The sequence below is a fragment of the Anolis carolinensis genome, unplaced genomic scaffold (assembly GCF_035594765.1).
Source record: "Anolis carolinensis isolate JA03-04 unplaced genomic scaffold, rAnoCar3.1.pri scaffold_7, whole genome shotgun sequence".
Taxonomy (NCBI): domain Eukaryota; kingdom Metazoa; phylum Chordata; class Lepidosauria; order Squamata; family Dactyloidae; genus Anolis; species Anolis carolinensis.
In genome coordinates this window covers 22,558,402-22,573,302 of record NW_026943818.1, presented here as the reverse complement: position 1 = coordinate 22,573,302, position 14,901 = coordinate 22,558,402, and the positions used below count along the sequence as shown (strand labels likewise).

The 14,901-nt window shown below is 39.4% G+C and overlaps 1 protein-coding gene across 2 annotated transcripts in view; it reads right to left on the bottom strand.

Moving 5' to 3' along the window:
* The window catches only part of tex14 (testis expressed 14, intercellular bridge forming factor), a 99,559-nt gene that overhangs the window by 56,411 nt on the left and 28,247 nt on the right, over positions 1-14,901 (bottom strand). For both annotated transcript variants that reach the window (XM_062958939.1, XM_062958938.1), the window contains exons 11-16: positions 12,111-12,262; positions 9,082-9,272; positions 7,736-7,868; positions 4,859-5,796; positions 2,101-2,198; positions 1,242-1,324 (exon numbers count right to left, since the gene is read on the bottom strand). In XM_062958939.1, the coding sequence (XP_062815009.1) occupies positions 1,242-1,324; positions 2,101-2,198; positions 4,859-5,796; positions 7,736-7,868; positions 9,082-9,272; positions 12,111-12,262 (1,595 nt within the window). The remainder of the gene's footprint in view (positions 1-1,241; positions 1,325-2,100; positions 2,199-4,858; positions 5,797-7,735; positions 7,869-9,081; positions 9,273-12,110; positions 12,263-14,901) is intronic.

The window sequence follows — 14,901 nt, the reverse complement described above, 5'->3', positions numbered from 1 at the left end:
ACTCAAAATTTCTAGTTACATTACAACCCCACTTTCATTCTGAACAAAGGCTTGAAAGGTTCAGATATCACAATTAGTTATATGGATACTGGTCTGCAGGGTATCATTTCTTGCTTTCCACATACATTGGATATTGGATAAAGATCAGTTAGTAGATAGAACTAAGAGACTGACAGAGGATGCCATAGCTATCATGTTCCACACTGCTCTGACCCACCTGGAACGACGGGAGAACTATGTGAGGATGCTTTTTACAGACTTTAGTTCCATGTTTAACACAATCCTCCCACACAGACTGGTGTCCAAAGTTATGGATCTTGAATTGCTGTATGTAACCTGTTCTTGGATTATGGACTTTTATGGACTTTTTTTTACACAAAAAGCGCTGGCCATTCATGAGAAGATGGAAGCTGAGAGCTGATATATTATTGCCACTAACAAAATCCAAACTTAAAATTTACTACGGACATGACACTTGTTTTACTTACCCCTGTCCTCGTTCAAACCTTACCTTAGGAAATTACTAATTTTAACCCTTTTTACTCTGTATTTGTCTAGGAGCGGGTTATTAGGCCGCAGGCCAGGATGTTTTGTATCTTTACATATTATTATTATTATTACATGTATTATTTTACTCTATTATTATTAAAAGGATACATAAGCACATTTACATTGAAGAAGAAAAGCATAATGATTTCATCAGAGTTGGACAGTCTTATCTTAAATTTGAGCTTTATGTAACTATTCAAGAACATTTAATCTACTGATGCCTCAATTAATGTAATTTTATTGGTATCTATTTTTATTGCTGAAATTTACCACCTTCGGCTTATACTGGAGTCAATGTTTTCCCAGTTTTTTGTGGTAAAATTAGGTGCCTCGGCTTATATTCGGGTCGGCTTATACGGTATATAAAGCCCACTTGCCTAGTTTCCAACAGACCTCACAACCTCTGAGGATGCCTGCCATAGATGTGGGCAAAACATCAGGAGAAAATGCTTCTAGAATATGGCCAGACAGCCTGGAAAACTCACAGCAACCCAATAATTTGACATTCATTTTAAGCAGTAAGTATAGAATATAGAATAGAGTATAGAAAAAATACATTTTGGATTACAATTCCCAGAATCCTACAACCAGCATTTCCACATATGTGAATCAAGGTGGATTATAAAAAGTATTTTTTCAAGCCACACATAGGAGATTAGCTTACAATAAAAAGAATATACAATAATACTCACTTGTCCACTCAGGTTGCACCATTCTCCTCTCTTCCCTCCTCAGACTGGCTTCATACATTGCAGGGATGGATTTGGAAGAGAACCTGCAATACGCACGTGGTGCAGAAGGAGAACAGAAAAATGTGAAACAGTTTTTTAAACCCTACAAAGTCAATGACCATTTTAGTGGTCTTTGGGAGTAATGGTAGTAAGACATTGGGAAGGCCAAACAATCCTCAAAAGAACTTTCTGCAGCCTCAAAGCTGTAAAGCAAACCACATGTGATCTCTGGCTCCCATATTTTTTGACTCAAAAATTTTCTCTGACCCTCTGTTTCAATGAATATATAATGCCTGCTGTGGCGCAGGCTGGTTAGCAGCCAGCTGCAATAAATCACTCTGAGTTCGAGGCCAGCCCGTGTCGGGGTGAGCACTCGACAATTAAAATAAAAATATAGCCCCGGCTCATTGTTGACCTAAGCAACCCGAAAGATAGTTGCATCTATCCAGTAGGAAATTTAGGTACCACTTATATGTGGGGAGGCTAATTTACGACACCATAAAAATCACCCAGCCGCCTTTGGAATGAGGAAGTTGCCGTCGCAGTGGATGATGAAGCAGCTGCTCCCCCTGTGACCGGAATCAAGCATACCCTCATGAAGCTGGAGAAGGTTTAAAATTGCCTCTGGGTCTGTCTCTGTTCTATGTTATATGGCATTGAATGTTTGCCTTATATGTGTGCAATGTGATCTGCCCTGAGTCCCCTTAGGGGTGAGAAGGGCGGAATATAAATACTGTAAATAAATAAATAAACTTCCAGGAAGTATAATTCTTTTTAAGAAAAATCTTTCTCTCAGACATGGCTGAGCTCTAACACTCACCCCTCAGAAGCATTTGCTCCATCCACTTTGGGGCTCCCACAATGCGGCTGGGGGCTTGTGGTCTTCTTCCTTCTGATGGTCACACCTGGATGCAAAACCTGAGAAATCACGCCAGACCATCAGGTCACAGCAGGAAAGGAAACAGCCATACAGTTCTTAAGCAATTTAAAAAAAGGGTTGGGTTGCTGTGAGTTTTCCAGGAGGTATGGCCATGTTTCAGAAGCATTCTTTCCTGACGTTTCGCCCACATCTATGGCAGGCATCCTCAGAGGTTATGAGATCGGGCTGTGGCGCAGCTGTTGAGCAGCTGCCTTAAATCACTCTGAGGTCATGAGTTCGAGGCCAGCCCGTGGCGGGGTGAGCACCCGTCAATTTAAAAAAAAAAATAGCCCCTGCTCGTTGCTGACCTAGCAACCCGAAAGATAGTTGCATCTATCAAGTAGGAGATAAGGTACCACTTATAAAAGTGGGGAGGCAAGATTAACTAATTTACGACCTGGAATGAGGAAGTGCCGTCAGTGTGGATGATGAAGCAGCTGCTCCCCCCTGTGGCCAGAATCGAACATCCCCTCAGAAGATGGTTTTTTTTTTTTTTAAATGATGTTTTTAAAATGTTTTTTAAATTGTTGATTTTAGCCGGTTCTTGTAAGCCGCTCCGAGCCCTAGGGGAGTGGCGGCATATAAGTTTGAAAAATAAATAAATAAATAAATAAAACTTGCCTCTGCGTGTGTCTCTCAGTCTCTGTTTGATGTGTTTATGGGCATTGAATGTTTGCCCTATGTGTGTTATAATGTGATCCGCCCTGAGTCCCCTTCGGGGTGAGAAGGGCGGAATATAAATACTGTAAATAAATAAATAAATAAATCTGATGGAAACTCAAAAAAATGGGAATTCCTGACAGGAAACAATCAGGGACAGCTAACACCTCCCAACAAAGGATTCCGCCTAGCAGGAAGCAGCGTTTGTCTCTGTCTCTGTTCTATGTTATGGCATTAAATGTTTGCCTTATGTGTGTACAATGTGATCCGCCGAGTTCGGGGTGAGAAAGAAGGGCGGAATACAAATACTGCAAATAAATAAATAAATAAATAAATAAATAAATAATCAAGGTGGCCAATTGCAACTTTTAGACTTTCCACCCTGGACATCCCACAGATATATAAACACCACTTGCCTAGTTTCCAACACACTTCACAACTTCTGAGGATGCCTGCCCTAGATGTGGGCGAAATGTCAGGAGATAATGCTTCTGAGACAGTCCGGAAAACTCACAGCAGCCCAGTGATTCCGCCCATGAAAGCCTTCAACAACACAAAAGGAGGGTTTGTTGTTGTTTAAAATAGCTACAGTAGAGTCTCACTTATCCAACATAAACAGGCCAGCAGAACATTGGATAAGCGAATATGTCGGATAATAAGGAGGGATTAAGGAAAAGCCTATTACACATCAAATTAGGTTATGATTTTACAAATTAAGCACCAAAACATCACGTTTAACAACAAATTTGACAAACTGGTTCAAAGATCGGCAGCCAGATTTCTAACTGGAGCCGGCTAAGGGGAGCACACAATGCCCCTATTAAAGCAGCTCCACTGGCTGCCGATAAACTGCCGGGCCCAATTCAAGGTGCAGGTTTGGACCTATAAAGCCTTATACTGCTCAGGCCCTACCTATCTCCGTGATCGCATCTCCCCCTATGAGCCAGTGCGGACCTTGAGATCTTCCGGGGAGGCTCTTCTCGCGCTCCCACCACTGTCTCAAGTGCGGCTGGTGGGGACGAGGGAACGAGCCTTCTCGGCAGTGCCCCCCCCCCCCCCCCCCCGGCTCTGGAATGCACTGCCAAAAGAGATCAGGCAATTCCCTATATTATCCAATTTCTGTAAGGAACTGAAGACCTGGTGATGTCGGCAGGTTTTTCAGTAATTACATTGGAATACTGCCGATTTCTGGGCCTGAATATACTGCACAAGATTTCTCTAACTTAAAATGATACATTTTAATATGTTGGGTTTATGGTTCCCGTCCCCTTTATCAGGTCATGTAAGTGTTATTTATTTCTATAATTGTATTTTTACTTTGCTTAATAATGTGTTATTATGTAATGTTTGTGTTGTTTTTATAATTAGAAACCGCCCTGAGTCCCATCCAGGAGATAGGGCGATATATAAATAAAGATTATTATTATTATTATTATTATTATTATCAACACAACGACGTTGTATGGCACAGCAAACAAGATAAATATGCTGGATTTCGTTTCGCAAAACCACAAGTCGAACACTTCCCAAGTGTCTAGGACTGTGTGATGTATTTTCTGATGATGTGTGCAGATCCCAGTAGGGTGGCCTTTTGCAGTTGGCAGATGGTGATTTTGTCAATGTCTATTGTTTCCAAATGCCGGCTGAGATCTTTTGGCACAGCACCCAGTGTGCCCATCACCACCGGGACCACCTGTACTGGTTTCTGCCAGAGTCTTTGAAGTTCAATCTTGAGGTCCTGATAGCGGCTGAGTTTTTCCTGTTGTTTTTATTATTGTTATTATTATTATTATTATTATTATTATTATTATTATTATTATTATTATTATTATTATTATTCTACTACACTGGTGAGAGCTCAAGAATGACTCCTCACTCTGTGGCTAATGTTACCTCCCTGCACGATGCCACCTCCATTTTTTTCTTCCTCTTCTGGGTCAGAATCTATGCCGGCCAGTGTTCAATGCAGAATAGATTTAAGCTCTCCCTGCTTTCTTACCTGATAGTTTGGCTCTGCTCCGCCTCTGCCCCCAAGCTTTTCAGGCACTTCTAATCCAAAATCACTCCAGCATGTGGTGTCTTGGCTTTGGCTGTCTTTGCACTCCTTTTCTAGAACTTGGAAAGAAGGAATGACCACGGGCTGGAAGTTGTCCAGACTGCGTAGCGGCGGAGGGATATAGTTCCTTGACGGAGGGCCCACTGCTTTCCAGAGGAGCACCCTATCTCCGGCGTAGGGCACCTTAAGATTTCTCAAGGCAGCGTTCACTTTCTCAGCATGGGCCTGGAGAGAAGCAGAGGTGCTGCGTGGTTGTTCCTGTGGGGCCCTTGGAAACAGTTGATACCACTGTGGGTTGGCGTCCGCTATATCCAAGAGGTTTTCCGTGCGGCAGAGAGATTCTGTTGCTTCCCGCAGCTTCGTCTGACAAATGGTTAGAGTTAGGACACACTTTCCAAAACTCTGCTCAAATGAGGACAGACTCATCTTGCCTCTGTTGCTGTCATAACCTGTCGTCTGTCCAGCGGGACTCTGAGGGAACTCCAGCTCCTCTTCCTGACACTCGGCTTCCGTGTCAGAGTTGCTTTCCTCGCTGAGGCTCCTCTGCCAATTCTGGAGTTTGGTGGGTTCTGGTGACTGGGTTTCAGCCCTATCTCTTGGGTCAGTTTGCAACTCCCTTTGGGTTTTGGGGCCCTGCTTCCTCAGTTCTTCTTCTTCTTCATCCTCCACACCCTCCTCACATAAATCCGAGTAGCAGGTATAGATCTCGTTGATCACAAAGCTGCAAAGGCTGTCGCTGGCATCACTGGCATCGCCCCGTATGCTGGGATCCAGGACCGGGCTCGACTGAGCCATGCGAACTGCAGGCCGGAGGTCATGGACGACAGCACCGCCAACGTCACAGGAAGCCGCACATCTCGACACAGTAGTGAAACTCCTGGCTGAGAGAAGAATTCGAACAAAACTGATACACCAAGGACTTAGACACATAATTTACATTTAAAGCATTCTGAAACCTCTGCTCCGTTAATTTTTACCCTCTGTCATATCCACCTATGGACTACAAAAATAAAGAGGTACAGAATAATATACCCCGTATATACTCGAGTATAAGCCAACCCGAATATAAGCCAAGGCACCTAATTTTACCACAAAAAAACTGGGAAAACATTGACTCCAGTATAAGCCGAGAGTGGGAAATTTCAGAAATAAAAATAGATACCAATAAAATTACTGTATGTACTCGAGTATAAGCCTAGTTTTTCAGCCCTTTTTTTAAGACCGAAAAAGCCCCCCTCGGCTTATACTCGGGTGAGGGTCCTGGTTGGCTTATATTTGGGTCAGCTTATACTCAAGAATATATGGTACATTCATTATTTTTCTCTATTATTATTGGTATTACTGTATTACATTTATTATTTTTCTCTATTATTGTTGCTACTATTACATTTATTTTACTCTATTTTTTATTATTATTATTAATACATCTATTATTTGACTCTGATTTTATTATTATTATTATTGCATTTATTATTTTACTCTATTTATTATTACTTGTATTATTTTCCAGGAATAATACTAATACTACTACTACTACTACTACTACTAATAATAATAATAATAATAATAATAATAATAATAATAATAACATGTATTATTTTACTCTATTATTATTAAAAGGATACATAAGCACATTTACATTGAAGAAGATGAGAATCATGATTTGATCAGAGTTGGACAGTCTTATCTTAAATTTGAGCTTTATGTAAATATTCAAAAACATGCCTCAATTCATGTAATTTTATTGGTGGAGTCAATGTTTTCCCAGTTTTTTGTGGTAAATTAGATGCCTCGGTTTATACTCGGGTCAGCTTATACTCAAGTATATACGGTACATTAATTGAGGCATCAGTAGGTTAAATGTTTTTGAATATTTACATAAAGCTCAAATTTAAGATAAGACTGTCCAACTCTGATCAAATCATGATTCTCATCTTCAATGTAAATGTGCTTATGTATGTTTTTAATAATAATAGAGTAAAATAATACATGTAATAATTATAAATACAGGAAAATAATACATGTAGTAATAAATAGAGTAAAATAATAAATGCAATAATAATAATAAGATCAAAGTAAAACAATAAATGTATTAATAATAAAAATAGAGTAAAATAAATGTAATAGTAGCAACAATAATAGAGAAAAATAATAAATGTAATAATACCAATAATAATAGAGAAAAATAATAAATGAATTAATAATAAAAATAGAGTAAAATAAATGTAATAGTAGCAACAATAATAATAGAGAAAAATAATAAATGTAATAATACCAATAATGATAGAGAAAAATAATAAATGTACCATATATTCTCGAGTATAAGCTGACCCAAATATAAGCCAACCAGGACCCTCACCCGAGTATAAGCCGAGGGGGCTTTTTCAGTCTTAAAAAAGGGCTGAAAAACTAGGCTTATACTCAAGTATATACAGTAATATAATAATACTTTATTCTTGTACCCCGCCTGCATCTTCCCGAAGGAGATGACATGAGAAAACAATCAGACCACAACATAAAATTAACATATAATCCATAAATTTAAAACACGATATAATAACATAGTTATAAAACAACATAATACGACAATGATTAAAACCAAGATATCAGTTGCTACGTACAGAGGATGAAGAAAGCACACAGTGGATGCAAATAGAGTGTGCATTTCTATATATCAGAGCCTTGTAGCCGGTTTTAGTCTCAGTTGAGGAAACAAATAGTAAAAAATGGCCTGTGCATGTCTGTAACATACTTGCTGAAAACTCCTCAGGTTTTTAGACCCTCCTATACAGAGCCAATGACAAAGCAGGGAGTACACACCAGTTTGGTCTGGCTCTTCTTGAGCTTCTGGTATCTTCAATGAGGCAACGGAGGCTGATGGCAAGCAGATATTGATGTCAGGAGGGGTCTCAGTCTTTAGTGGCCCACAATTCCTGTGAGGCTGGAGCAAATCCTGTAATGGGCAAAGTAAGATCTTTAGGATGTGGCCAAAGGATATACAGGTAAATAGTTGTTCTGTTAGGGCGTCTTCACACAACAAAATCATGATTCAGAGTAGTAACTGTGGCGACATGGGCCAAAATCTCTAACATTCTACAAAGCAAGGCTACTCCTTCTTCCCTGGCATAAAACAGCATCCAGATGGTGGACATTGGCAAACTTAAAGGCAGAAGGAGCTATATACAGGTCAGCTCACTGGGAATGTATGCAACTGCTCCTAAAAATACTAATATTTTTTAGTACAGGGGGGAGTATAGTGGGGTCCAGGGTAGAAATGTGACCCTTCAAGAACTGGTTTTGCAGCCCTTAATCTCTCCAGAATCCTCAGGTCACACTTTTTCTGGTTCCTCCCAAAATCCTCTCCTTGAAATATCTGGGAATGGAGTTTTGTCTTTTTAATAATAATAATAATAAATAAATAAATAAATAATACAGTGTTCCCTCACTTATCGCTGGGGTTAGGTTCCAGGACCACCCACAATAAGTGAAAATCCGCAAAGTAGGGACACTATATTTATTTTAATATTTATACATTATTTTAGTAGTTATACACTATTTTAAGTCTTTATCAACCAATCGTGTGTTGATAAATCGCCTTCTTCTCCTCCCGTTGCCGCTTGGGCTCCTTTTCTCTCCCTTCAGCTTCACCTTCCTCCCTTCCTTAGGCTGTAAATTGTAATTTTTTAATGATTTATAATAGTCTTTTAGAATTTATTGAAAAATCGCAAAGCAGCGAATCCGCGAAAAGTGAACCGTGAAGTAGTGAGGGAACACTGTAATAATAATAATAATAACAACAATAAATACATCACACAGTCCTAGACACTTGGGAAGTGTTTGACTTGTGATTTTGTGATATGAAATCCAGCATATCTATCTTGTTTGCTGTGTCATAATAATAATAATAATAATAATAATAATAATAATAATAATAATAATAATAATACAGGTTGCAGGAACATCACCCCCCTTCACACACACACAAAACAATTTGGCATTGAAAATGTTACTTCTTCAAAATCAGAACTGGACTTCTGGCTGCCTGAGTTTTTTGCAGCAGAGAACTGTCCTCTGGCCTTGCCACGGTTGTTAGTTTCTACTTCAAAAGGTCCCATGTGTCAAAGGAAAGGAAGAGCAAAGGAAAAGGAGAACTCAATCCGACTCACCTTTAAGTCAGTCTTCAGAGCGTAGCGGATGTCTTGCAGGCTGATGGTGCGTGGCTTCGGCCTGGGCTCCAGGCCAATCTTCACAATGTCATAGTAGGATTTGTGGAGCCTGGCGTCAGCTTCTAACCATTGCCCAGAAGTAAAGACATTCCTAATATCCGACCCTTCAAATCCATCCCAGGGAATTGTTTCTGGAAAACATACATCATGAGTGTTGCACTCTGAGGTCGTAGTTAAGGCTCTGAAGACAGATAGTCAGGACGGGAGCTGGCTGCCAGGGACCCTTGGGCAAGGGACACTTGGTCTTGTTGCATTATAGTGCCGGCTATTTTCTCCTGAATGGAAAAGGCCTACCTGAGTGACACAATGTGTAGTTTTCTGCTCGTATGAGAAAATAAACTAAAAAGTTCTGGGGAGAAAACTGGGCAAATATCCTTTATATCAGGGGGGTCCCAAAAAAAAAGTATAAACAAATTCCTATGCACACTGCACAGAAAAACAAAATGGGAAAATACAGTCTTAAGGTTAATAATAATAATAATAATAATAATAATAATAATAAGGAAACCGACGAAACCATTGATCATCTCCTCAGCTGCTGTAAGAAAATTGCACAGACAGACTACAAACAGAGGCACAAATACGTGGCCCAAAGGATTCATTGGAACTTATGCCTCAAGTACCACCTTCCAGCAGCAAAGAACTGGTGGGGTCACAAACCTGCAAAAGTATTGGAAAATGAACATGCAAAGATACTGTGGGACTTCCGAATCCAGACTGACAAAGTTCTGGAACACAACACACCAGACATCACAGTTGTGGAAAAGAAAAAGGTTTGGATCATTGATGTCGCCATCCCAGGTGACAGTCGCATTGACGAAAAACAACAAGACTCAGCCGCTATCAGGACCTCAAGATTGAACTTCAAAGACTCTGGCAGAAACCAGTGCAGGTGGTCCCGGTGGTGATGGGCACACTGGGTGCCGTGCCAAAAGATCTCAGCCAGCATTTGGAAACAATAGACATTGACAAAATTACGATCTGCCAACTGCAAAAGGCCACCCTGCTGGGATCTGCACGCATCATCCGAAAATACATCACACAGTCCTAGACACTTGGGAAGTGTTCGACTTGTGATTTTGTGATATGAAATCCAGCATATCTATCTTGTTTGCTGTGTCATACAATAAAATAATAATAATAATAATAATAATAATAATAATAATAATAATAATAAAAAAAGAGGGTTGAAAGAGACCCCTTGGGCCATTTAGTCCAACTCCCTTCTGCCTTTTTGCACCAAAAACACAATCAAAGCACCCCAGACAGATGGCCACCCAACCTCAATGATAATAATAATAAAAATAATAATAATAATAAAGAGGGTTGGAAGAGACCCCTTGGTCCATTTAGTCCAACTTCCTTCTGCCTTTTTGCACCAAAAACACAATCAAAGCACCCCAGACAGATGGCCACCCAGCCTCAATGTTAATAATAATAATAATAATAATAATAATAATAATAATAATAATAATAATAATGGTTGGAAGACACCCCTTGAGCCATTTAGTCAAACCCCCTTCTGCCTTTTCGCGGCAAAAAGACAAGCAAAGCACCCCTGACAGATGGCCACCCAGCCTCAATGTTAATAATAATAATAATAATAATAATAATAATAATAATAATAAAGAGGGTTGGAAGAGACCCCTTGAGCCATTTAGTCCAACCCCCTTCTGCCTTTGTGCACCAAAAACACAAGCAAAGCACCCCTGACATATGGCCACCCAGTCTCAATGTTAATAATAATAATAATAATAATAATAATAATAATAATAAAGAGGGTTGGAAGAGACCCCTTGGGCCATTTAGTCCAACTCCCTTCTGCCTTTTTGCACCAAAAACACAAGCCAAGCACCTCTGACAGATGACCACCCAGCCTCAATGTTAATAATAATGATAATAAAGAGGGTTAGAAGGAAAGGCCTATGCGGGCTGTGGCGCAGGCTGTTGAGCAACCAGCTGCAGCCAGTGCAACAAATCACTCTGACCAAGAGGTCATGAGTTCGAGGCCAGCTTGGAGCCCCGTGTTTGTCTTTGACTTTATTCTATGTTAAGGCATTGAATGTTTGCCTTATATGTGTAATGTGATCCGCCCTGAGTCCCCTTCGGGGTGAGAAGGGCAGAATATAAATACTGTAAATAAATAAAATAAATAAAATAAATACTTTGCACCTCACACACCTTCATTGGCGGAGGAGGAGGGGGATAAATGGCTTCGATGGGCCGCATGTGGCCCTGGGCCGTAGTTTGGGGACCCCTGCTTTATATGCACAAAAAAGAGAAGAAAATACAGTAGAGACTCACTTATCCAACATAAACGGGCCGGCAGAACGTTGGATAAGCGAGTATGTTGGATAGTAAGGAGAGATTAAGGAAAAGCCTGTTAAACATCAAATTAGGTTATGATTTTACAAATTAAGCACCAAAACATCATGTTATACAACAAATTTGACAGAAAAAGTAGTTCAATACGCAGTAACGCTATGTAGTAATTACTGTATTTACGAATTTAGCACCAAAATATCACAATTTATTGAAAACATTTGACTACAAAAATGCCTTGGATAATCCAAAACATTGGATAAGCGAATGTTGGATAAGTGAGACTCTACTGTACTGGATCTGGGTGCTGAGAGACAATGGCTAAGCATGATCAATACGGTCTGATGGAGGGCAGAGAAATAGAGAGAAGAGTGGGAGAGAGGCATTGAGAACGCCTATCCTGGAGAAAGCATGGCTGCCTTTCACACTGCAATGGTCTACTGCAGCTCACATTTAGACACCATTCTTTGCCCAGTCAGCACAGCCTCCATCAGATCCTACAAAGACATTGTACATAAAATCCACAGCACATTAGTACTTCAACAGCACTACTTCCACTGTTTTCTTTTCCGCACTGTAAGTGCATCAGTACTGCCAGAGCTGCTCACACTGTCCAATTTACCTCGTCACCAGGGTCATAAACATACCTGTGAGTGCCTCCTGCATCAACACACAGAAGCTGTAGATGTCGGATTTGGTGGTGGCAGGCCTCTCGAGAATAACTTCTGGAGCACACCACTTATAGAGCTGGGAAGGGATGGGAACCCGTGTCAGGTCACTGTGCTCTCCTCCATCCTTGCTGTGAAGAAGGGAAAACCAATATTCTCAGAGGAATGTTACCGTATGTACTCGAGTATAAGCCAACCCGAATATAAGCCGAGGCATCTAATTTTACCACAAAAAAACTGGGAAAACACTGACTCCAGTATAAGCCGAGGGTGGTAAATTTCAGAAATAAAATTAGATACCAATAAAATTACATGAATTGAGGCATCAGAAGGTTAAATGTTTTTGAATATTTACATAAAGCTCAAAGATAAGACTCTTCGACTCTGATCAAATCATGATTCTCATCTTCTTCAATGTAAATGCCCTTATGTATCCCTTTAATAATAGAGTAGAATAATACATGTAATAATAATAGTAATAATAATAATAATAATAATAATAATAATAGTGCGGTTTTCTGGCATTGTATATTTCTGCAGCTTCTGTGACTGTTCATTTGTATTTTGATTCCGTAGCTCACTTGTCAATGGATGTCCAGAATCAGCAGCATCCACCACGGTCCTTTTTATCCTGGGCAACGACCGAGCCAGTATAGACTTCATTTTGGTTTGATTCTCCATAAGGCTAATGGGTTAGGCGCTCTTAGTTCCACTCCTCAGCTGAGGCCTCTCTGGCTTGGTTTGACCTGCCGGTAGTTACACTACCACCAGCACAGCCCTCAGTCATCATTGGAGTGGTTAAGCCCCCCCACCACGTCAAACTCAGCCGCTATCAGGACTTCAAGATTGAACTTCAAAGACTCTGGCAGAAACCAGTGCAGGTAGTCCCGGTGGTGATGGGCACACTGGGTACCGTGCCAAAAGATCTCAGCCAGCATTTGGAAAAAATAGACATTGACAAAATTACGATCTGCCAACTGCAAAAGGCCACCCTACTGGGATCTGCGCGCATCATCCGGAAATACATCACACAGTCCTAGATGCTTGGGAAGTGTCCAACTTGTGATTTTGTGATATGAAATCCAGCATGTCTATCTTGTTTGCTGTGTCATACAATAAAATAATAGTAATAATAAATACAGGAAAGTAATAAATGTAATAATAATAAAATCAGAGTGAAATAATAAATTTATTATTAATAATAATAAAAATAGAGTAAAATAAATGTAATAGTAGCAACAATAATAGAGAAAAATAATAAATGTAATAATACCAATAATAATAGAGAAAAATAATAAATGTATCATATATTCTCGAGTATAAGCTGACCCAAATATAAGCTAACCAGGACCCTCACCCGAGTATAAACCAAGGGGGACTTTTTCAGTCTTAAAAAAGGGCTGAAAAACTAGGCTTATACTCGAGTATATACAGTAATTTTATATTCAAAACATTTAACCTACCGATGCCTCGATTAATGTAAATTTTATTGGTATCTATTTTTATTTCTGAAATTTCCCACTCTCGACTTATACTGGAGTCAATGTTTTCCCAATGTTTTTTTTAAAATGGCTGAAAAACTAGGCTTATGCTTGAGTATATACAGTATATTTGCATCATGTCCCATAAGGATTCTAAAGACAGGCAGCATCCAGTTGAAAACAAAGACTTCTGGAAATATTAATGACACAAGCCAATTATCTATATGGAAACAAAGACATTGATACAACTACTCCAAAAGTCTTATCAGTCTCTTGGGTGAACTGGAAAACAATAAGACTAACAAAAAGGGCAGGATTCTATAGATATCAGAGAAGAGCAATATATGCACGGTGCTATGCTATGCTTAAGAATGGTGACATGGAACACATTTTATGAGTTTCTAACACATATATACACATGAGTGCGCAAATGGCCATTCTGCTATTTGATCAATACGTAACATGGTGGAAATGTAATAAAGTGAAAAAATTCTGGCACAAGATAACACAGAAAGATGGAAAAAATATTACAAAGGAAATTTGAGTTAAAACCAGAACACATTTTGCTAGGGCTTACAGACTTTCATATGGATTTAAACACAAACAAGCTATTCATTTATTTTACAACCTCTGCTAGGATATGCCTAGCCAAACTATGGAAATCTCAAGAAAATACCTCTATTGAAAATTGGATACTAAGAATCCTAGATATTAGGAATATGGACTCATTGACACACATGTTGGCACAGAATAGATCAAAACGGATAGTCGACAGATTGGAACAAACTAAGACTTTATTTGAAGAATGAGAAAATAGAACTTTACTAAAGATGAACTTAAAATAACCCTCGGACAGATAGATTACATAGTCCAATGTTGACATAGGAAAAAGATCAAGAAAATACGATCTGCAACTCAGGAAATCTGGAAGTATGACTAAAAATTTCCTTTTTCCTTGTTTATTTATTTATTTATTACCGATATTTATATCCCGCCCTTCTCACCCCGAAGGGGACTCAGGGCGGTTTACAAACTATATATACATACAATAAATTATATTATTAGTATAGCACAATATAAGCACTATATAAGTATTATATATTATATTGTACTATACAACTATATTGCAATATTATTAGTAACTAGCTTTGCCCGGCCACGCGTTGCTGTGGCTTATGGGAATCCTTTGTTGGCCAGGTGGAATAGCAGTGAATAGCCTTGCAGTCTCAAAGCCTGGCCGTTTTCTGGAGTAGCTGGAGCTTTAGAGGCATGGATGAGGGGTTGTGCTG